The 24,805-nt window shown below is 38.8% G+C and overlaps 1 protein-coding gene across 1 annotated transcript in view; it reads left to right on the forward strand.

Moving 5' to 3' along the window:
• Window positions 1–725: 725 nt before the first annotated feature.
• Window positions 726–24,805, forward strand: part of LOC150079097 (uncharacterized) — a 114,924-nt gene continuing 90,844 nt past the window's right edge. Inside the window, exons 1-2 of the mRNA XM_090382950.1 lie at window positions 726–899; window positions 22,290–22,451. Of these exons, the coding sequence (XP_090239076.1) occupies window positions 726–899; window positions 22,290–22,451 (336 nt within the window). The remainder of the gene's footprint in view (window positions 900–22,289; window positions 22,452–24,805) is intronic.

The raw sequence follows: 24,805 nt of genomic DNA on the forward strand, positions 1-24,805 counted from the left end.
CCATCTTTGCCACTGCAGAAAAAATGTACAGTACATATTTCTATTAGTTGCTTCCTGTCATTCAAAATTAAAAAAAAAAAGAAAAAAAAAGTGGTGTTAAAATAATAGCTTTCTCTCCTCATCAGAAGCCTCAGTTGTATATTTTGCTCACAATTTTTATTCTGATTTATACAAATTTATACAAATATCTGTACAAATTCCATATCTGTTTTACTGTTATCCATAGAATTTCTGTATGGATACTCCCAAAGCTTCTCTGAAAAATCTACTTAATTCTGTCGAAAATAGTGCATTTGGGTTGCAGTAATCAGTGATCCCTCTCTGACAAATTACTTCCACTACCTACAACAAAGATGTTTGGCTTCTGCTATATAGCTTTTATAAAGGTATTTCAATGGGTGTTTCATTTGGAGCCTCTTTTTAATCTATGTTAAATGCAAAAAAAATTTATGATAAAGCTTGTTTCTTTAAAATGTTTTTATTACTATAGTTAATATTTGCAGTAGATTTCATGTTTATGAATAAATGATTATGACAATTTTTTTAAAAAGATTTTGCATTTTCACTGTAAGTTAGCTTTAAGAAGTTAAGTAAAAATATTATCAGAATAAATTTTTATTGGAATGGGAAAATAACATTATCTGTTTATAAAATTTGTAATGTTATAAACTGATATTTAATGAATGCTTAATAAATTAATAATTCTTACATTTTCAGCACAAATCATGGCCATAGAAATTTTTGATGAAGATCATCTTGCTGTTAGTGCTATTATAACTGTTGCTATGCAACTCATCTTCTTTGCCATAGCAGCTTCATTCCAGTTTGACAAACTGACAGACTTTGGTGGAGGTGCAAACTTTATCATAATTGCCATACTTACTTTTCTTCTTGCAGAGGTATTTATGGTAGAAATCAATTTTTTTTTTATATTGTAGTTGTACATACCTGTGAACAATCATGAATATGTTCACAATTATTTATTTAAAGCAAATCATTCACTCAATAGAAATAAAAAGAGAACTAAAAACTAGGATTGTGTACAGATTGGGAGCTGTGCTAATGCATACATAGCTGTTAATTCTTGATTTATGCAGAAGAATCCATGTTTTTTACTCTATTTTATTCCTTCTCTGTCTCACCATCATAATATAATTGGGCAGGGAGTTTTTCTGTATTTTTTCAAACAAAGCTTTTCTCCATCTTTTTATTTTAAAAAAATAAAAAGATGGTTTATATAATAAACTACAATATGAAATATGTAGAACAAACTGGTAATAAACTTCACCTCAGGCTTAACCTACATAGATCGGATATCAATAATTGCAATAACCATAACAACTCTGATCAAGAAATTGAGTACTATCACTTCCAGTCACACTGTTTTACCAACATTTATATTTCCATACTAGCACAAATACCTGCCCTAGCGCCAGAAATAGACACGAAGAATTCATGCTAAAGTTAAAAACTCTTTAACCATATGGACTCAATAATAAGTTTAATCTCAAAATCATCACAAATAATATTACAGAAATTTGCATATATGACAAATTCCAAGTCATCAAAGGCCTGGGTAAATCCAGCCCTTACAGGAAACACAAACCCAAAAGTACCATTATTCCTATGTATAAATATAAGCTGGGTGACTTTCAACAAACCATCACCGAATGGGATAACAGTCAATTTAATGTACAGATGATTCATGATCTGCTATTTTGTACTAAACACAGCATCATAAAGGCCCTTTACAGGTTCTTCCTCACCTTTAATTTCACTTCTAAACACTTACTTCACCTTTTAATCCTGGATGCTACTAAAAGTTTCATACCTATTAAGAAATATTGTTCAAGGTTTAGGCCTAAATGGTTACCAAATGAACTAATGAGACTCTTGACAGAGAAGAAAAATGCATGGGATGCATATAAATTATCAAGTGATTCGGAAGCCTATGGCAGATATAAGCTAGTCTGTAATCAAGTCACAAAGGAAGTTAGGCAGGCGAAGGTAGATTACGAGAAATCTTTGGAAAAAGATGCTAAGAAAAACAGCAAGGATTTCTTTACTTATATAAACTCTAAAAGGAAGGGGATGAATCTGATTGGTCCACTTGATATCGATGGTTCCACTGTTGATGATCCTGCTCAGATAGCAAACAAACTGAAGGAGTATTTTGCATCTACATTCACACATGAGGAGTTATTAAGGTTTGAAAATGGCAAAAGGTTATCAAATTGTAGCAGGGTGCTTAATGATTTTGTAATAACTGAGAGCAAAGTGGAGGAGAAATTGTTGAAGTTAAACATAAGAAAGGCACCTGGGGTGGATGGGATCTATCCAGTTATATTAAAGGAGGCGGCAAAGCAACTAAGCAAACTCTTAGCCATAATTATGAGAGCATCCTTGAACTCAGGGGATGTCCCTACGGACTAGAGATGTGCAAATGTATCCCCAATTCACAAAGGGGGATAGAAGGGTGACACGAGTAATTACAGACCAGTTAGTTTAACTTCTGTTCTGGGCAAAATAATGGAGTCACTGGTTAAAGATGCATTGCAGGATCATATAGACAAGACTGCAGCAGTAATTCAGACACAGCATGGGTTTGTTAAGGGAGTCTTGACTGACAAATTTGATAAGATATGATGTGGTTACAAAGCAACTGGATGCAAAAAATAATTTTGATATCATATATTTGGATTTCAGGAAAGCTTTTTGACACTGTTGCGCATGGAAGATTATTGTACAAATTGGAGCAGAATGGTATTAAGGGTAAGTTGCTACAATGGATAAAAGGATGGTTGAGTGGGAGAACACAGAGGGTGGTAATTAATGCGTGCTGCTCTTCGTGGACTAATGTTATTAGTGGAGTCCCACAGGGTTCGGTGTTGGGTTCTCTGTTGTTTTGTATATTTATCAATGATACTGATGAAGGTATATCAGGCTTAGTGTCAAAGTTTGCAGATGATACAAAGGTTGGCAGGGTTGTTAATGACAGTAATGGCAGTGTGCTACTGCAACAGGATCTAGATAATTTGGGCAGATGGGCTAAGAAGTGGCAACTAAAGTTTAACCTTGACAAATGCAAAGTACTGCATATGGGTAGAAGTAACCCCAGAGAAATGTATCAACTGTGTGGTACTACACTTAAGGTGGTAGCAAATGAAAAAGACCTGGGAGTAATTGTGCAGTCAGATAGGAAGTTTTCTGAGCAATGCAGACAGGCTGCCAGGGCAGGTCACAGGGTTTTGTCAATGATATATAGGAATTTTGCTAGAAGGGAAAAGGAGGTGATTGTCCCTCTGTATAAGGCAGTGGTCAGGCCATGCCTTGAGTACTGCGTACAGGTCTGGAGGCCTCATTTTAGGAAGGATGTAGATTTGCTTGAGCGTGTACAGAGAAGGGCAACAAGATTGGTGAGGGGAATGAAGGGATCCTCTTACCAAGAGAGGCTTAAGTTCTGCAAATTGCAGTGGCTGGAGACTAGGCACCTGCACGGTGATCTGATTGAGGTGTATAAGGCCTTGAATGGGTTGAGCACGCTAAATTCTGATGGGATCCTTCCATGTGTTCAGATTACGAATCTAAGGGGGTATAAATTCAAATTAAGAAAAGACAGATGTAGAATAGATGTGCGGAAGTTTGCCTTTAGTCAGCGGGTGGTTAATTGCTGGAACAAACTTCCATCTGTTGTTGTGGAAGTTTGATAGGTTAAATAAATTTAAAGAGGAACTGGACAGGCATTTGGAGGGAATGGTGTGTTTTTTTTTTTTTTTTTTTTTTTTTTTTGGGCTGATGGTGCATAAGCTCATATACTTGCTTTCTTGCATCACATGCCACTACTACTACTTATAACAGACATTTGTAAATTTAAATTAAAATCCAGCATCAATCTGAACAGCCAAGATAATACTACCGTCATATTTAAATGCAATACTAGCTTGGAAAACTTCAACATTAACAGTGGCATTAATAATTTAATACTACTTCCTGCTGGCTGCCAGAATTTGATCAATGCATTCAGATTCAGATATTATTTTTATTAGCCATATGGTGCAAGGAAGCCTGAGGCTTATGCTGCACCAGAAAAACCATTCGGACTCATAGCCTGTAATTATAAATATATAGCCACCAACGTGGATAAATTTGCTCTCGAGCCCATTTCCCATGGATGTTTTTGCCATCAGCCAAATTGCCAACCTTTTGTTGATGCACACTTTGGTCATGCACACAGGCAGCCTAAATATTATTCCAAACCAGGAACTAAGAAGCAACGTGTCTTATGGCTTCAAATACAGGTTATACTCTAAAATCATCTTCACACTTTTCAAAAAACAGTATATCAAGATTTGCTCAACTTCGTTTTAAGCTTTCTTACCACCATAACATCCCCATTGAAGCCTTCCAATTATGGATTAATGCTGCTCTAGCTGAGATGTTACATCAATATAAGACATCTATGCCACATGGGCAACCAACTACTAGATTAAAATTCCATTTTTCCAAATTAAAACAACAATTGGCAGATTTACACAAACATTTTACCATCATTCCAGTGAATAAACCTCCTCTAACTATGCCATTATTTGTAAGGCCTTTTATTTACTTTAGAACTGTTACTTAAACCTATAATCAACATCCTTCCTGATAGAAGAATAATTAATAATAATATACCAGTTATTAATGCTCTAAATAATGGCAACATCACTCATGTTCAAACATTTGACTTCAATAGTCTATTCACTAGCATAGACCTAACCAACCTTAAATCAGTCATGGATGAAATTTACAATGACTATAAACATATTACTAGTTGTAATTCTGTATATTGGAACAATCTCATAAACCTATGTATTTCCAATAATTACATATTTGATGGCAAAACTGTATAAAAGATACCCCTATGGGTAGCCCAGCTAGCTGTGTCTTAGCTAATCTATACCTATACTGTTCTGAGACTTCCCTACCCTCAGACATAAAGATTTTCAGATATATAATGTCTTATAATGGGGGATTTTAATTTCCCAGATATTGACTGGAATTTGTGGGTTGGTCACTCGCACACTAGCAAGGGTTTTGTGGATTTATTGGATGATTGTTTTCTACATCAGCATGTTCGTGAGGCAACAAGAGGGAGCAATACTCTTGATCTGATTATCAGTAGTGATTCTTCATGCATTAAGAACCTGCAGATAAATGAACCACTAGGTGGCAGTGATCACAGTGTGTTGAAGTGGGATTTACTCAAGGAGGTAACTACCATCAGAGGTAAAGGGAAGGGTTTTTGTTTTCGTAAAGGCGACTATGATGGTCTGAGACAGTATTTAAATTCTATACAGTGGGACCAACTGATGATGTTACCAACAGCAAACTCAAAATGGGAAGCATTCAAGGAACTAATCTTGGTGGCTACCAGGCTTTACATACCAACTAAGAAATATTGTTCAAGGTTTAGGCCTAAATGGTTGTCAGATGGACTAATGAGACATGTGGCAGAGAAGAAAAATGCATGGGATACATACAAATTAATGGGTGACATGGAAGCCTATGATAGATATAAGTTGGTCTGTAACCAAGTCACAAAGGAGATTAGGCAGGCAAAGGCAGACTACGAAAAATCCTTGGCAAAGGATGCGAAGAAAAACAGAAAGGAGTTCTTTACATACTTGAACTCGAGAAGGAAAGGGATGAATCAGATTGGTCCACTGGATATTGATGGTTCAACAGTTGAGGATCCTGCTCAGGTGGCTAACAATCTAAACGAGTATTTTGCATCTACATTCACGCATGAGGAGTTATTCAGGAAGGAAAATGATGTAGGTAAAGTAAACATTGGCAGTGAGCTGGATGATTTTGTAATAACTGAGAGGAAAGTGGAGGAGAGATTGTTGAGGATAAACATAAAAAAGGCACCTGGGGTGGATGGGATCTATCCAGTTATATTAAAGGAGGCAGCAAAGGAAGTATGCAAACCCCTAGCCATAATTATGAGAGCTTCTTTGGACTCAGGGGAGGTACCCATAGACTGGAGATGTGCAAATGTAACCCCAATTCACAAAGGAGGATCAAAGGCTGACAAGTAATTATAGACCTGTTAGTTTAACTTCTGTTCCAGGTAAATTAATGGAGGCACTGGTTAAAGAAGCACTGCAGGATCATCTAGACAAGAATTCAGTTATAGCTCAGACGCAGCATGGTTTTGTTAAGGGCAGGTCTTGCCTGACCAATTTGATTGGATACTATGATGTAGTCACAAAAGAACTGGATGCAGGGAATAACTTTGATATTATATATTTGGATCTTAGAAAGGCTTTTGATACTGTTGCACATGGAAGACTGCTGCACAAATTGGAGCAGTGTGGCATTGGAGGCAAATTGCTGCTATGGATAAGGGGATGGTTGAGTGGCAGAAGACAGAGAGTGGTAATCAATGGACACTGCTCAACGTGGACTAATGTTATTAGTGGAGTTCCTCAAGGTTCAGTGTTGGGTCCATTGTTGTTTTCGGTGTTTATGAATGATATTGATGATGGGATATCAAGTTTAATGTCTAAGTTTGCAGATGATACAAAGGTTGGCAGGGTCGTTAAGGACACTACTGACGCTATGCTGCTGCAACAGGATCTGGAAAGGTTGAACAGATGGGCTGAGAGGTGGCAAATGAAGTTTAACATTGACAAATGTAAAGTACTACATATGGGTAACAGTAACCCCAGAGCAATGTATCAACTCTGCGGTACTACACTGACAGTGGTGGAGAATGAAAAGGACCTGGGGGTAATTGTGCAGGCAGATATGAAGTTCTCTGAGCAGTGCAGACGAGCTGCAAGAGTAGCTCATGGTGTCTTGTCAATGATATACAGGAATTTTTCTAGCAGGGATAAGGAGGTGATTATTCCCTTGTATAAGGCAATGGTTAGGCCACATCTTGAGTACTGTATACAGGTCTGGAGGCCTCATTTCAAGAAGGATGTAGAGCTGCTGGAACGGGTACAGAGAAGGGCAACAAGATTAGTAAATGGAACAAAGGGTTGCTCTTACGAAGAAAGGCTTAAGTTTTGCAAATTACAGAGTCTGGAGACTAGGCACCGGCGAGGTGATCTGATAGAGGTGTATAAGGCTTTGAATGGTTTGAGCATGCTCAATGCCAATGGGATTCTTCATCTTTCTCAGAATAATCACCTCAGAGGGCATAAATTCAAATTGAGGAAGGACGGATGTCGGATAGATGTGCGGAAATTTGCCTTTGGCCAGCGGGTGGTTGGTTGGTGGAACCGACTTCCATCACTTGTTGTTGAAGTTGATAGCCTAAACAAATTTAAAGCTCAACTGGACAGGTATTTCGAACGAACGGAGGGGTGAAATGGGAGAGTGTTTTTTTTTTTTTTGGCTGATGCTGAATAAGCTTGCTTTCTTGCATCATATGCCTCTACTAATGCTAATGCTAATATAAATGACTTGTTAGTAATCAACTACGCTACATTTATGCAGGACTTTGCTGGTATTTAAACTGAAATTAACATATATAATAAAAGAGATGCTTTTAACTTCAATGTTGTCAGTTTCACACATTGGTACTCCTACATTTAAAAAACAGTGCATTCAAATATAATACTTTCCCAGTGCATCAGAATTGCCACTACAGGCAGTTCTCGCTTTACGAGTTCCCGGGTTTACGAGTTTTTTATCATTGCAACAAAATCGAAAATATGAACATTAATTGAAAAAAATGAATGTTAAAATTTCATAAATACTGCAAATCATGAAAATCATGAAATTTATTAAGAGAAGATTTTCTTGGAAACAAACGCCTCTTGAAACATTTCTGAAGACTCCTCCTTGACGACTCCTTGTGCAACAAACCGAGTGCTGAGCCAATATTGAGTGATCAACAAGTGTGCATTTAGTCGATGATGAAGAATAAACATTCTTTAACATTTGAAAGTCGTAAACAATTTCTCTATTATTATAATTTGCTTGATTTTACAGACTGTTTTCATTTCTTTCGATAAATCAATCATTGTTTAAACATAATCTAATTAGCTAACTAATTTCATTTTTGAGAACGTAACCCCTATTTTTAACCTTATGTCAATGGGAAATAAATTCCCTCTTTACGAGTTTTCGCTTTACGAGCACGCGCTAGGAATAAATTAACTCGTAAAGTCGAGAACCACCTGTATTTGCAACAACAACATTCTCCTTTTAGACCATATTAAATTACTCCATAATAAACTGCTCAGTAATAGTTTCCCTTCAGCCTTCCTACCATCATTTTCGGAAAGCACTGAATATCATGAAATTTAAAAAACTTTAACAATATTGATATTAACAATGTAATTACTGGTTGATATCTTCTTTTTTCATTCAGGCATGTATATAATGTATGGTCAATATATCCCCTAGCCTCTGTCGTGTCTCACAATGTAGAAAGCCTGTGCCCACTGATTGGCTAACTACAGGGTATTATGTTTTGTTTGTCTTGTATTACTAACTGTTTTGTCGTTTTTATTTTTATTGTTCTTATTAGACATTTTTCTGTTTCATATTTGTCATAACAATGCCATTACTGACTTAAACACGAGGCATGTCCAAGGACCTACTTTAGGTATGGGTTACGATCCCAGACTGCTCGAGTACCACTACATTCCCATTCTTCCAATTACTTTTTGCTGTTCTTATACACTACATCTTATATCTTGTGCACGATTAGGCTGGCCGAAAGCAATATTCAAGATACTATTTTTTTGCTATCACTTTTTTTTTCTTCTACGGCATTCTTTCAACGCTTCTTTGTTTGTCTAGTTTTCTCCCCTTTTCTGGCCCTTTTGCCTCATTTGTTTAATTGCCTACTCCCCTGTCAGACATGTATGGTTCACTTTGACCAATCCACGCATTCTTCCTCCCTATACTCGGGGTTACTTTAGCTGTTATAAATTTGCTAGGAACTATTGGCTTACTTCTTTGGTCTCCGTTACAGCCCTGTTATATTCACTTCACTCGGTTTTTTAGCAAGTTGTCATATCTTGACTATTTGCTTTCATCCTGATATTTCGCTTTCTTTGTTAAAATTCAGGTAGGACTGTTTTTTGCTATTCATTAATTTTTTCTTTAACTGGAATCAATTGGTTTTAATTCCAAGGGGAATGTCTTTGTGTGTACGCGCGATGCAAGGAGTGTGAGGAAATCAGGCGCCAACTTTGCGTTGTGTTGGGCCTATATGAGAGCTTGAAGGATAGGGTGGTTGCCCATGAAGGATTTAAATTGAGGGGCCCATCAAACTCTCAGCTGCCCACATCAATGCCAGAGTTTGCACTTGAACATCACGCAACACAGCAGCAACCCCCAAAGCAGAATGTGCTGGTTGCAAAGGAACTAGTTGTCGGTGACTATTGTCAGAGAAACAGGGAACATATTGCGCAAAAAAAAGGATAGGTGGAACAGGACCAAGGTATGTCTGCCAGGGGCAAAGGTTGATGATGTTGTAGAGCAGATGTGATCTTTTAAGGGCACAAAGGGTGATATTGTTGTACACGTTGGCACTAATGATATTATGAGTAGGAGACCAGCGGAATTACTTAACAAGTACAGGTCAGTGTTGAAAAAAAGCTGTGAGATGGGGTTGAATTTGAAAGTGTCTGGAATTCTGCCCAGACATGATAGGAGGAAGTATATGATGAGAGCCTTGTTGATCAGTTCAGCCCTGGAGACATTGTGAAAGGCTTAAAGGGTAGAATTTTTCTCAGCCTGGACTGTGCTTGTTAACATGAGAGACTGCTTCTACAGGGATGGGATACACATAAATAGAAAGGTTGCACGAATATTTGCTGATGCTATCGAGGCAGAGTTAGGTGGGTCAGAAAACTGCTAACTTGGGGGATACACAGCCTAATAGATTAAGAGTAACTGATGGCAGAGGTGAAAGTGATTCTTGCACTGCTTCTACTGAAATGAGCAGCAGCCTGGAAAACAAGGTGCAGGGGATTCCAGAGACTGCTGGGAGTCATCGTGGAACAAGTAAATACATGGGCTCTATTAGGGTAGCTAAGAATAGTAACAGGTGCATGTATACTTCTGTCTACACTAATTCTAGGAGTTTGGTAAATAAATTTGATGAATTTGAGGTGTTGGTCAAAACTTCAAAGGCAGATATTTTTGGGATAACAGACGTGGTGTCACACAGATATAAGAAATGCAGAACTGGAATTTGGGGAGTACAATGTGGATAGGAAGGGAGGAGGGGTTATGCTATTGGTTAAGAAACACAAAATCTAAGGAAGTACAGCCAGTTGAAATGTTTGCATTCCACTTGGAATGCAAAATTGAAGTTAGAGCGTGTTATAGGGTGAAATAGAGTGGGCCAGTAAATCAAATTGTCTTCTAATGAGGGATTTTAATTTTACAGATACTGACTGGAATTTGTGGGTTGGTCACTCACACACTAGCAAGACCTTTCTGGATTTATTGGTTGATTGTTTTCTACAGTTGAATGTTTGGGAGCTAACTAGAGGGAGTAATACTCTTGAACTGATTATCAGTAGTGATTTTTTCATGCATTAAGAATCTGCAGATAAAGGAACCACTAGGTGGCAGTGATCACAGTGTGCTGAAGTGGGATTTACTCGAAGAGGTAACTACCGTCAGGGGTAATGGGAAGGGTTTTTGTTTTCGTAAAGGTGACTATGGTGATCTGAGACAGTATTTAAATTCTATACAATGGGACCAACTGATGATGTTACCAACAGCAAATTAAAAATGGAAAGCATTCAAAGAATTAATCTTGGAAGCTACTAGGCTTTTTATACCAACAAAGAAATATTGTTCAAGATTTAGGCCTAAATGGATGTCAGATGAACTAATTAGACATGTGGCAGAGAAGAAAAATGCATGGGATACATAAATTAACAGGTGACACAGAAGCCTATGATAGATATAAGCTGGTCTGTAACCAAGTGACGGCGCCTCCGTAGCCAGGTGAGTAGGAGCAGCAGTGTGTAGCACACACTTCTTTATTAGATCGGGGTTCAAGCCAGTGACCACCAAATACGGAGGATGTGGAAAGGTCAGGGAATGACCACCGCATATCCCTGGAGCAATATGGCCTTAGTTGCTAATGCTCCTAAAAACCAAATAAAAAACAACAAACAAACAACCAAGTCACAAAGGAGGTTAGGCAGACAAAGGCAGATTACGAGAAATCTTTGGTAAAGGATGCAAAGAAAAACAGCAAAGAGTTCTTTACTTATGTAAACTCTAGAGGGAAGGGGATGAATCAGATTGGTCCACTTGATATCGATGGTTGAACTGCTGATCCTGCTCAAGTAGCTAATAAACTAAATGAATATTTTGCATCTACATTCACACATGAGGAGTTATTCAGGGAGGGGAATGCCAGAGGTGTATTCAACTGTGCAGTAAGCAAGATAATCTTGTAATAACTGAGAGTAAAGTGGAGGAGAAATTGTTGAAGATAAACACAAGAAAGGCACCTGGGGTGGATGGAATCTATCCAGTTATATTAAAGGAGGCGACAAAGGAAGTAAGCAAACTGTTAGTCATAATTATGAGAGCTTCCTTTGACTCAGTGGAGGTATCCATGGACTGGAGATGTGCAAATGTGACCCCAATTCACAAAGGAGGATCAAAGGCTGACACCGGTAATTACAGACCTCTTAGTTTAACTTCTGTTCCAGGGAAATTAATGGAGACACTGGGTAAAGAAGCATTGCAGGTTCCTCTAGACAAGACTTCAGTTATAGCTCGGATACAGTATGGGTTTGTTAAGTGAAAGCCTTGTCTGACCAATTTGATTGGATACTGTGATGTAGTCACAAAGGAACTGGATGCAAAGAATAATTTTGATATCATATATTTGGATCTTAGAAGGCTTTTGATAATGTTACACATGGAAGACTGGTGCACAAATTGGAACAGTGTGGCATTTGAAGCAAATTGACATTGGCTTCTTCACACCTAAAACATTACATTGGCTTCTTCAGCTAGTTTGGCGTTATGCATAGCAGCAGAAGAACAGTGCTAAAGCTTTATTGGAAATAAGAAAATAACAAGAACAGGAATGTATTGAATTTTCAGTATGTCTGGGAATCTACAAGAAGTCTTGAAAATTTCATGAATTTTAAGAATAATACCGTAAATTTTTCTTTCATTAGTCTTTCTTCAGGCTATCAAGATAGCCTTTCTTCTTGTAATTCAAATTATTATTTTTTCTTGGAATATTCAACCCATTTAATGTTATATATGATCATAGCCGAGTGATATCGGAAAGTACAGAATTATCTGTCTTGTGTTCAAATCCAAATGATACTGTGAAATATTTTTTATGCTCCAGAATGGCCACAGAGTCAGAACAGTTCTGTGGACCTCTTTGACCTTATGTTGCCATTCTGGAGTATAAAAAGAAAACATCTACAAATACCAGAAATATTTTTTAGAATGACATGCGATGAACACTTTTGTAGCTTTCTAAGAATGCCTCATGTACACTGAAAGAACAGAATTCATGGGATAACTGGTTCCTGGGAAACGTGATGCTGTCACCCCTCTCACTAGTGGACAAACCCACTGCTTGGCAGGTATATAGGTATACTACATAACTGCATTCACTTAGATGGTAATTCGATGTCAGTATGGATTAACATCAACAGCTATGTCAGTATGGATTAACGTTGTGAGCTAACCGACTTTGAAAGAGGGATGATAGTGGGTGCCCGATGCATGGGTTACTCTATCGCGGAGGTGGTACAGAAATTGCACTATCCCCGTTTGATAGTATCAAGAGTGTATTGGGAATAAGTCATTTCTGGAATAACATCTCATCATGGACAGCGCTGTGAGTGAAGAAAGGTGGTGGATGAATTCTATCGACATGTCTTGCATTGTTTCAGCCAACCCAAGAAAGACAGTGGCACAAATCACCATCGACTTCAACGAGGGAGGTGCCAGAAACATCTCTACCAATATCAGTCAATCATAGGTTATGGGAGCCGCTGACCCACCAGAGTCCCATTGCTAACACCATGACACAGGTCTCTATGCCTCGAATGGGCGAAAGAATGTTAGCACTGGACCTTGGATGATTGGAGACTGGTCTCTTGGTCCGATGAGTTCCTTTTCCAGTTATTTTGAGTGGATGGGAGGGTGCGTAACTCATGGACACTGCATGAAGCTATGCACCTGTCATGTCAACAAGGACCCGTTCGGGCACGTTTGGGATGCTGTGGTCAACTGGCACACGGGACCTCTGGTCCCGTGTGCCAGTTGACCACATCCAGTTCTAGATGCCAGTTCTAGATGCATCTCTGAACTGTCCCGGTTACTTGTCCATCTTCATCCCTTCACCTTCATGGCCATCGTGCACCACAGGGCAATGGACTCTTCTAGCAAGACAGTGCAACTCCCCACAGAGCCTTGGTGACTAGAACATGGTTCGAAGAGTATTCTACAGATTTTACCACCATGGAATGGCCTCCCTGTTCATTGGACATGAACTCTGTGGAGCATCTTTGGGATGCTGTGGAAAGATCTGTTCGAGCTTTGGATCCTCCACCTAGGAATGCAACAGAATTATGGACAGCGGTGCAGCAAGCATGGATGGAAATACCTGTGGAATGCTTTCGTGAACTAGCAGACGCAATACCTCGTCACGTGACTGCCCTTATCCAGGCGAAAGGTGGGCCTACCCGTTTCTAAATAGGTATCCCATGATTTCTGTCCACTCAGTGTACATTGGCTGTTCTCTGTGAAGAAAGTTTAGTAGCTCAAAAATTTAGTGCAAGTTTGGCAGCATCATTATTGGTGTCCCTCTCCATTGGATTCTATTGACCACCTTGTTTTAGCATTGTCAAAAACAAGTTAAACAATGAAATCCAATAAAATAAAAAACAGGGTAAAATAAAACTAACCAAAAAACAAGGTGAAATAAATACAATAAAATAATATAACAAAGTGAAATCCATAAAAATGGACTGTTGTCCATTTTTATGGATTTGTTTTGTGATCAATGAAAATGGAGGATATCTTACCAGTTAACAGGATATATGAAAACTGACCACTCACTAAAACCTACACTACTTTTATAATGTGCTACCTGAGCAACAGCTCATCCATGCTTAAAATCTTTAATCTATAATTTTATCATTAATCCTTGTCCTTTCCTATATTGTCTGTCACGACAATATAGGAAAGGACAATATGAACTAGACCTAAAGCTTTTATTTTACTCCATGAATTCAAATGGTAATTTTAGTTCATTTAATGAAATAAAAGGCATTAACTTTTATAGTTGGGAATAACTTTTAATAGTACTTGTTCTGTCATCTCCAAAATCCTTTGTAGCCAGGTGGGAAGGAGCAGCAGTGCGTAGCACACGCTTCTTGATTAGACCGGGGTTCGAGCCCGTCACCACCAAATGCGGAAAGGTCAGGAAATGACCACCGCATATCCCGGAGCAATATGGCCTTAGTTGCTAATGCTCCTAAAAACCAAATAACAAAATAACAAATCCAAAATCCTTTACCATTGTTTGAGATTTCCTGTTGGGTAAAGTATCTTCAAGCACCCCGAAAATCACCCTCTTTTATGAAAGAAGACATCTCTACTGCTATACTTTTGATGACAACATGATTGGTGCCATTGATAAACGTTTCTTTAATTCTCATAGAATTTTATACTTGCAAAGGCCAAAATTCTTCTTTGTTCACCTTTGTTAACATTGATCATCTGTCACATCTGATGACTGTTTCACAACACCTTAAACACACCTCCAAATTTGATTCAAACTGTGTTTTCTAAGTGGAATTTGATGGTACTTCAGTGAGTAATTTATATGGTTATTATACAGAGGAGCCATTTGTTCTTGGTATTTTTCGTAATTGATTGAATTTCTTTGTGATTTTTTTTTCTTCCTTTTCCAAAGGAGATTTGTTTTGCCACTTTCAAATGAGTGCTTAACTACAGGGGGTTGGAGCATCTAAACCCAGCATGACACTAGGAGCTCTTTGATCAGATCTCTACTATAATCTGGTTGGAACTGTCCTAACATCATTGATCCAACTTGATACCACTGGAAGGGTTTTAGGTCATACAGCAGTCTTATTTAGACATGGTTTTGAAAACAAAATTTACATTATACATTTTTTAATAAATTGAACAGTTATACATATAGAAAATGGCAACCATGTGGATATATGAATTTTAGCTCTTTCAAGATTTTGAAATGTGAAACATGCTATTTAGGGTTTGGCTCCTTATATATCAACTAAGTGCAGAAATTTTAGGTGATACCACTCTGTTATTTAGTGAATTCTATTTTATTTTATGTATTGAAAAGCTAGTACTCAAGTTAATAATTGCACCCATTGTTCCTATTCCTGTAATGATATAAAATGTTATTTTATTTATTTTTATCTATTATTTTTTATAAAAAGGGTTATTTGAATACTGATTGCCAACCTTACACAGTTATCTTACACTTGGGTACCTAAGGTATAGAGCTAGTCCTGTTTAAGCTACATGAAAAGAATAATTTTTTCTGTAATGCTCTTTCAGAAGATTCAGTTCTGTCACAAAGGGATTTAATATTAAAGGAAACAGATGTTCACCATATTTGCCAGACAAGGAAGGCAAAATAAGTGATTGTTATATTACACTGGTCAACATATAAAATGTTATGAAAACGAAAATACCCAATCTTGACTAATTTTATGATGCTGAACACGAAAATCACATTAAAATTTAATCGACAAGAGCCAAGCTCTTGTTTTTGAATTTCAGTTGGGGGTCTCATATTAGCGAGTTACTCTAGATTATCAACTATGGCTCTCAGAAAAGTGCATGGCATCACCACAGTTTCAGTACCACCACACTCTTATCATGTGATCAGCAATTGTTGCTTCACTCTGCATCACATGATAAATTATTGTTGTCTCAAATGCCTTCAACTCTATTGAAGTAATCCTCGAATACAGCTAGATAATGGGTGATTTGTTCTCAGTTAGCAGTTGGTCTCTGTGAGATTCCTATTTTTTGCACAGTATTTGTGTCATGTAAGATTAATATGCCCTGTAGTTGTGTGAATAGTCCGGATGACTTCTGTTACGTATGTGGAGAAGTCATGTTAGCTTCAAGGAAGCGTCCCTTAATTCGAGCCATAAAAAAGGCTAATTCTTGTATTTTGGGTGTAAAGTAGGTGACCAGGACAAGAATTGGATTCCACATATATGCTGCGCTACCTGTTCATCAAACTCAATGCATGGGTGAATTGAAAGAGATGTTTTTGCCTTTCGTAGTGCCCATGATATAGAGGGAGTCAAGAAATCACATCACAGGCTGTTACTTCTGTATGGTGCCTCCTATTAGAAAAGGGAAGACGAGGAAGAAAAGGTGGATAGTGACGTACCCTAATATAACGTCTGCAATTCGTCCCGTGCCTCACAGTGAAGAAGTACTACCTATTCCTGAACCATCTGACCATTTTTCTGTACACTGAAGAAGATGAAGACACTGATGAACGTCAACTTGATATACACGAAGAAGTACAGCAGCCATCTACGTCAAGGGATCCGCCATTTTGTCCAAAACCTTTATCCTCCTGAACCACATAAGATCACAGAAAGTGAGCTTAATGACCTCATCAAAGATCTTGAATTGCTGAAGAATAAGGTAGAGCTTTTGGCCTTGAGGCTACAACAATGGAATCTTCTAGATAATTCTGTGAAAGTGACAACATTTCTTACTCAAAATAGACTATGATAAATTCTAACAAAGAGAAGGTGAACTCACTGTTTGTAAGGATGTTGATGGGCTAATGGCAGCAATGAACATGAGGCATGTTCCCGAAGAATGGAGACCATTTATAGACGTGTCTAAGGTTAGCCTTAGGGCTCTATTATTACCCAATGGAAATATGCTACCTTCAATACCTCTTGCATATGCCATCCACAAAAAAGAAACATGTGCAAACATGGAGTACATACTGCTAGATGTACATTATGAGAAGTATGAATGGCAGATATATGGCGATTTAAAGGTAATCTCCATTTTGTTAGGACTACAAAAGGGTTACACTAAGTATGGTTGCTTTCTCTCCTAGTGGGATAGTCATGCCAAGGATATATACTATGAGAAGAGGAGTTGCCCTAAACGAAAATCTTTAACACCTGGAATGCAGAATGTAGCGTTTGAATCTCTAGTACATCCAACTTTTACTTCCACCACTCCATATCAAACTGGAGCTCATGAAAAACTTTGTAGTTCCATCATTACATTGTAGCAATGGAACAAAGATACAAAAGCAAATGAAGTGTCGCCATGGTAGCCGATTATTGTTGGATGGTGAAAAGGGATGCTCCTGAAGCTGAATACAAGCGAAAGGTGAAAGGTCCCGTATTTGAAAAGGTATGTTCGTATATAAATATTTTATATTTTATAAAAAAAAAAATACCTTTTATAAATATAAAAAACTAACAAATAGATATTTATTTACAGTATACCCAGTATAAAATAAAATATTTCAGTAGCTTTCGGAACTCGTGTCCCTTTATCAACTGACAAATTTGAATACATTACAAGCAAAGTGTGGCACGTTACTCATTCGTCATTGTTGTAGCACGGACATGTGCTGCCTTGCGCCAGTGATCATCCATCAATAAAACGGTTGTCTCCAGGATTGGATGTATACGCATGCCTTTCTGGCGATTTAATGCCTTAGGGTTGTTCATTATGTTTAGTGACTCTAGCCATAGGCGGTGGTGAAAGTGTCGCGCGTGGTCCACTATCTCAAAGTTGCGCTTGGGGTCAAGATCGTGGTTGGTAGCCCAAAAATGTTCTGCAAGCGCGGACTGGTCAGTTTCGGCAAGCCGGATTGCTCTGTCGTGTTCCATGAGGCGATCCTGGAGACGTCTCGATGTCTCACCTACGTAGCAACTGTTACAGGCCCTACAGGTGATACGGTACACTACATTGCTGCGTAAGACAGGTGTGACAGGGGTCTTCACACTGGAGACAAGTGAACGTAGGTTCCTACCTGGTAATTGCACACATTTGATGTTGTAACTTCTCAGGATCTTCGAGATACGTCCTGACACTCCTGGATAGTACGGAATGTAGGCGGATGATATGCAGACTTGCTTCGGAGGTCTTGGGTTGGAAGTAAGTTCTTGTGCCTGTAACAAGCATCTGTTTAGTACATGGGATGGATAACCGCATCTGGTTAGGTCCGCCTTCACACGGGAGATCTCGTTACGTCTAATTGTGTCGGTGCTGGAATGGCTCCAGGCCCTGGAGAACAGGGTGCGGGCAGTGCTATTGGAAGATCTGGAGAAGCAGGTACACCAGAACCCACCTACACCTATTACAACGTGGTGTAGATATGTCGACGATATTTTTACCATAATACCACGTGGTTCTGAAACGGTACTACTAGAATACCTCAACTCTCTATCCAATTTCATCAAGTTTACCGTAGAATCAGAGGTGGACGGTTCGCTCCCATTTCTGGACGTGCTAGTGCATCGCGTAGGCCCACATCTAGAGACCTCAGTATACCGCAAACCAATGTGGTGCGGTCAATTCACCAACTACGGGTCCGGCCACGCTCCAAGCCATCTCAATAGCACTGCCCGCACCCTGTTCTCCAGGGCCTGGAGCCATTCCAGCACCGACACAATTAGACGTAACGAGATCTCCCGTGTGAAGGCGGACCTAACCAGATGCGGTTATCCATCCCATGTACTAAACAGATGCTTGTTACAGGCACAAGAACTTACTTCTAACCCAAGACCTCCGAAGCAAGTCGGCATATCATCCGCCTACATTCCGTACTATCCAGGAGTGTCAGGACGTATCTCGAAGATCTTGAGAAGTTACAACATCAAATGTGTACAATTACCAGGTAGGAACCTACGTTCACTTGTCTCCAGTGTGAAGACCCCTGTCACACCTGTCTTACGCAGCAATGTAGTGTACCGTATCACCTGTAGGGCCTGTAACAGTTGCTACGTAGGTGAGACATCGAGACGTCTCCAGGATCGCCTCACGGAACACGACAGAGCAATCCGGCTTGCCGAAACTGACCAGTCCGCGCTTGCAGAACATTTTTGGGCTACCAACCACGATCTTGACCCCAAGCGCGACTTTGAGATAGTGGACCACGCGCGACACTTTCGCCACCGCCTATGGCTAGAGTCACTAAACATAATGAACAACCCTAAGGCATTAAATCGCCAGAAAGGCATGCGTATACATCCAATCCTGGAGACAACCGTTTTATTGATGGATGATCACTGGCACAAGGCAGCACACGTCCATGCTACAACAATGACGAATGAGTAACGTGCCACACTTTGCTTGTAATGTATTCAAATTTGTCAGTTGAAAAAGGGACACGAGTTCCGAAAGCTACTGAAATATTTTATTTTATTTTATTTTATACTGGGTATACTGTAAATAAATATCTATTTGTTAAACTATGGACCCCAGTACTCCAGGCCCATTTGTCACTATAAAAAACTACTTTTTTCAAAAACAAGAACCAATCTGCCATTTTAAGCACTATTTCTGTGTTTAGCAACCCCCCTAAAATGTAGAGTAAACTTACTTTCATGCCTCTAACAAGATATGACCCAGAGTTCAGTGTCATCAAACAGCTCATATGATCGGAATAAATTATTCAGGTACTGGATAGTAATATATATATATATATATATATATCTCCAGCTCCTTAGATTTTTTAATGATTTTGCTTTTCTGTGTTTGACATTTTTGGAATTTTTAATGTTCATCTTTGAAAACGTTTTATATATTTAATTTAACAAATTTGCATTCATTATTAGCATTAGTAGAGGCATGCGATGCAAGAAAGCAAGCTTATGCAGTACCAGCCAGGAAAAAAAAAAAACTCCCATTTCACCCCTCCATTTGTTCCAAATCCTGTCCAGCCCAGCCTTAAATTTGTTTAGGCTATTAGCTTCCACAACAAAAGATGGAAGCCTGTTCTACCAATCAACTACCCACTGGTTAAAGGCAAATTTCTGCACATCTATTCTACAAAAAATGTGTTAAATATTAAGAGATGCTGTGATTTTTCAGATTAAAGACTATGAACATATTTAGTAGTGTAAATTGATTCGTTTCAAATTTGAAACTGCTCCCTTAGGTTCTTAGTCTGAGCAAGAGGAAGAATCCCATCAGCATTATCATTATCAGCCATATGGTGCAAGGAAGCCTGAGGCTTTTGCTGCACCAGGCAAAAAAAAAATTGAGTTACCCTGAGAGAGAGAGAGAGAGAGAGAGAGAGAGAGAGAGAGAGAGAGAGAGAGAGAGAGAGAGAAAGAGAGAGAGAGAGAGAAGGAAATCACCAAGAAAGAGAAGAATGATGATATCCAGCTCAGGTATTCAGCTTTCTCACCTCAATTAGATCCCTTTGCAGGTGCCTACTCTCCAGGCCCTGCAATTTGCCGAACTTAAGCCTTTCTTGGTAAGAACATCTCTTTGTTCCCCTCACCAATCTTGTTTCCCTTCTCTGTACTCGTTCCAGCAACTCTACATCCTTCCTAAAATGAGGCCTCCAGCCTGTACATAGTACTCTAGGTGTGGCTTCACCATTGCCTTGTATAACGGGATAATCACCTCCCTGACCCTGCTAACAAAATTCCTATATATCATTGACAAGACTCCATGACTGCCCTGGCAGCCCGTCTGCACTGTCAGCAAACTTCATATTTGACTGCACAGTTACCCCCAGGTGTTTTTCACTTTCCACTTCCCTGAGTGTAGTACCACACAGTTGCTATGTTTCTCTTCGGTTATTGCTGCATTTGTCAATGTTAAACTTTAGTTACCACTTCTCACCCCATTTTCCCAACTTATCTAGATCCAGTTGGAGTAGCATACTGTCTTTACTGTCGTTAACAACCCTGCCAATCTTTGTATCATCTGCAAACTTTGACATTAAACCTGATATACCTTCATCAATATCATTGATAAATATACAAAACAACAATGGGCCCAACACTGAACCCTGGAGAACTCCACTAATAACATTTGTCCACGAAGAGCAGTGTCCATTGATTACCACTCTCTGTCATCTCCCACTCAACCATCACTTTATCCATAGCAGCAATTTGCCTCCAATGCCACACTGTTCCAATTTGTACAGCAGTCTTCCATGTGCAACAGTATCAAAAGCTTTCCTGAAATCCAAGTATATGATATCAAAATTATTTTTTGGCATTCAGTTCCTTTGTGACCACATCATAGTATCCAATCAAATTGGTCAGACAAGACCTCCCTTTAGCAAACCCATGCTGTGTCCGAGCTATAACTGAAGTCTTGTCTAGATGATCCTGCAATGCTTCTTTCACCAGTGCCTCCATTAATTTCCCTGAAACAGAAGTTAAACTAAGATGTGAAACAGAAGTTAAACTAAGAGGTCTGTAATTACCTGTCTCCCTTTGATCCTGCTTTCTGAATTGGGGTCACATTTGCACATCTCCAGTCCATGAGGACTTCCCCTGAGTCCAAGGAAGCTCTCATAATTATGGCTAAGGGTTTGCTTACTTCCTTTGCTACCTCCTTTAATATAACTTGATAAACTTCCGGCACTGCCCTCATTGAGTAACTCCTCGTGTGTGAATGTAGATGCAGAATATATTCATTCAGTTTATCTGCTACCTGTGCATGATCATCAGTAGTCAACCCATCTATGTTAAGTGGTCCAATGTGATTCATCCCTTTTCTTCCAGAGTTTACATAAGTAAAGAACTCTTTGCTATTTTTCTTTGCATCCTTTGCCAAAGATTTCTCGTAATCTGCCTTCACCTACCTAACCTCCTTTGTGACTTGATTACAGTCTAGTTTATACCTGCCATAGTCTTCTGTGTCACCTTATGCTTTATATGCATCTCATACATTCTTCTTCTCTTCCACAACCTCATTAATTCATCTGATATCCATTTAGGCCTAAACCTTGAACAGTATTTTTTTAGTTGGAATGAAAAGCCTAGTAGCCTCCAAAATTAAGTCCCTGAAGGCTTCCCATTTAGAATTCATTACATTTGAAGAATTTACAAATTAACTATGTGCATATATTTTAATATTAAGGGCAAGGTGTAATCTTTTTTTTTTTTTTTTTTTTTCCTGGTTCTGTATAAGCTTTCTTCCTCACGTCATTTTGCTCATACTGATTAGTGATATTTTGTTTTTCATGTGTTTGGCTTTTCTGTTCAGTATTAACAACAAAAGTGTAAATTTTTGATTACTTTGTTTTCTAGACATATGATCTCCGCCAGTGCTTAGTAACAGGACTAGTATGTGTTTGGGGTGTGAGGCTTTCTGGTTTCCTACTTTTTAGGGTTATAAAAATTGGAAGAGATAAAAGATTTGATGATAGAAAAAGTAATGTTATACGGTTTGCTGTATTTTGGACATTTCAAGTAAGTAAATTATAAAAAATTATTTAAAGCCTACTTATTTTTGAATTGATTATTTTTATGATTGCAATAGTAATAGTATTTGCCATATAGTGCAATAAAGCCACAGGCATTTGCTGCACAGGGAAAAAGAAAAAAAACAAGTAGATAAGGAAACAAATTATGCTTCACTCCTCACAAAGGTAAGAACCAAGTTTACCTTTGAATTTATTCAAACTGTCAGCCTCAACTATCTGCAAGGACAACTTGTTCCAGCAATCAGTGACTTGCTGGCTAAAAGAAAACTTCATCCAATCTAATCTAAATCTCAACCACTGTAGTTTGAATTTATACCCTGTAGTTCTGGAATTCTTTATAACATCATATCATCATATTACATTTATGGCATCACCCAAGCAAAAGCTTATAGATATTTAAAATTTTGAAAACCTCTTAGCCCCTGCTGCCGTCTGAACCAGTCAGACCTAGCAGCAGGTTTACCACCCCTGCCATGGGGGGGGGCAGGTTTCTACTATCTTAGCTTTTAAAACGTAGACGATTGCACTTTGTCTAAAGCTCTCCCATGAGTGTTCACATATATATACATATTTACAATGTTTATTTACATATATGACTGAAATGTGTTAAGGACTTTAGCCTCAGGCTGCGAGAGATTTAGACAATGTGCAAGTTAGTGCAAATGCATCATATTAGTACGCAGCTAAACTCTGAGTTAGAACAAATATGCAAAGACGGCATCATTTAAGTTATATCTCATGTTGTGAATACCTTTACAACAAGCTGCCATGATATTGCACTACTTCGAATAAGTAACGCTTCACCAAAGGAGAAGACTATTGTTGCTTATTCTCAGCGGGATACCACCACCCAGATGGCACCATTTCAGTCTTCTCCTTTGGTGAAGCATTACTTATTCGAAGTATTAGCATTAGTAGAGGCATACGATGCAAGAAAGAAAGCTTATGCAGCATCAGCCAAAAAAAAAAAAAAAAAAAAAAAACACTTCCATTTCACCCCTCCGTTCGTTCGAAATACCTGTCCAGCTCAGCCTTAAATTTATTTAGGCTATCAACTTCCACAACAAGGGATGAAAGTCTGTTCCACCAACCAACTACCTGCTGGCTAAAGGCAAATTTCCGCACATCTATCCTACAGCTCTCTTTCCTCAATCTGAATTTATGCCTCTCAGGTGATTATTCTGAGCAAGAGGAAGAATCCCATCGGCATTGAGAATGCTCAAACCATTCAAGGCTTTATACACCTCTATGAGATCACCACGCCGGTGCGTAGTCTCCAGACACTGTAATTTGCAAAACTTAATACTTTCTTCTTAAGAGAAACCCTTTGTTCCATTCACTAATCTTGTTGCCCTTCTCTGTACTCGTTCCAGCAGCTCTACATCCTTCTTGAAGCGAGGCCTCCAGACCTGTATACAGTACTCAAGGTGTGGCCTGACCATTGGTATATAACTGGGAATAATCACCTCCTTATCCCTGCTAGAAAAATTCCTGTATATCATTGACAAGACACCATGAGCTACTCTTGCAGCCCGTCTGCACTGCTTGCACAATTACCCCAGGTCCTTTTTATTCTCTACCACTGTCAGTGTAGTACCACAGAGTTGATTCGTTTCTCTGGAGTTGCTGTTTACCATATGTAGTAATTTACATTTGTCAATGTTAAACTTCATTTGCCACCTCTCAGCCCATCTGCTCAACCTTTCCAGATCCAGTTGCAGCAGCATAGCGTCAGTAGTATCCTTAACGACCCTGCCAACCTTTGTATCTGCAAACTTGGACATTAAGCTTGATATACCATCATCAATATCATTTATAAATACAGAAAACAATAATGGACCCAACACTGAACCGTGAGGGATTCCACTAATAGCAATAGTCCACGAAGAGCAGTGTCCATTGATTACCGCTCTCTGTCTTCCCCCCCTCAACCATCCCTTTATCCATAGCAGCAATTGGCCTCCAATGCCACACTGCTCCAATTTGTGCAGCAGTCTTCCATGTGCAACAGTATCAAAAGCCTTTCTAAGATCCAAATATATAATATCAGAGTTATTCCCTGCATCCAGTTCTTTTGTGACTGCATCATAGTATCCAATCAAATTGGTCAGGCAAGACTTTCCCTTAACAAAACCATGCTGTGTCCGAGCTATAACTGAAGTCTTGTCTAGATCTTCTTTAACCAGTGCCTCCATTAATTTTCCTGGAACAGAAGTTAAACTCACAGGTCTATAATTACTTGTGTCAGCCTTTGATCCTCCTTTGTGAATTGGGATCTCATTTGCACATCTCCAGTCTATGTGTACTTCTCTAGACAAAGAAGCTCTCATAATTATGGCT

This window comes from Mastigoproctus giganteus, chromosome 10 (genome assembly GCF_048544385.1).
Source record: "Mastigoproctus giganteus isolate SK-2022 chromosome 10, ASM4854438v1, whole genome shotgun sequence".
NCBI classification, from domain to species: domain Eukaryota; kingdom Metazoa; phylum Arthropoda; class Arachnida; order Uropygi; family Thelyphonidae; genus Mastigoproctus; species Mastigoproctus giganteus.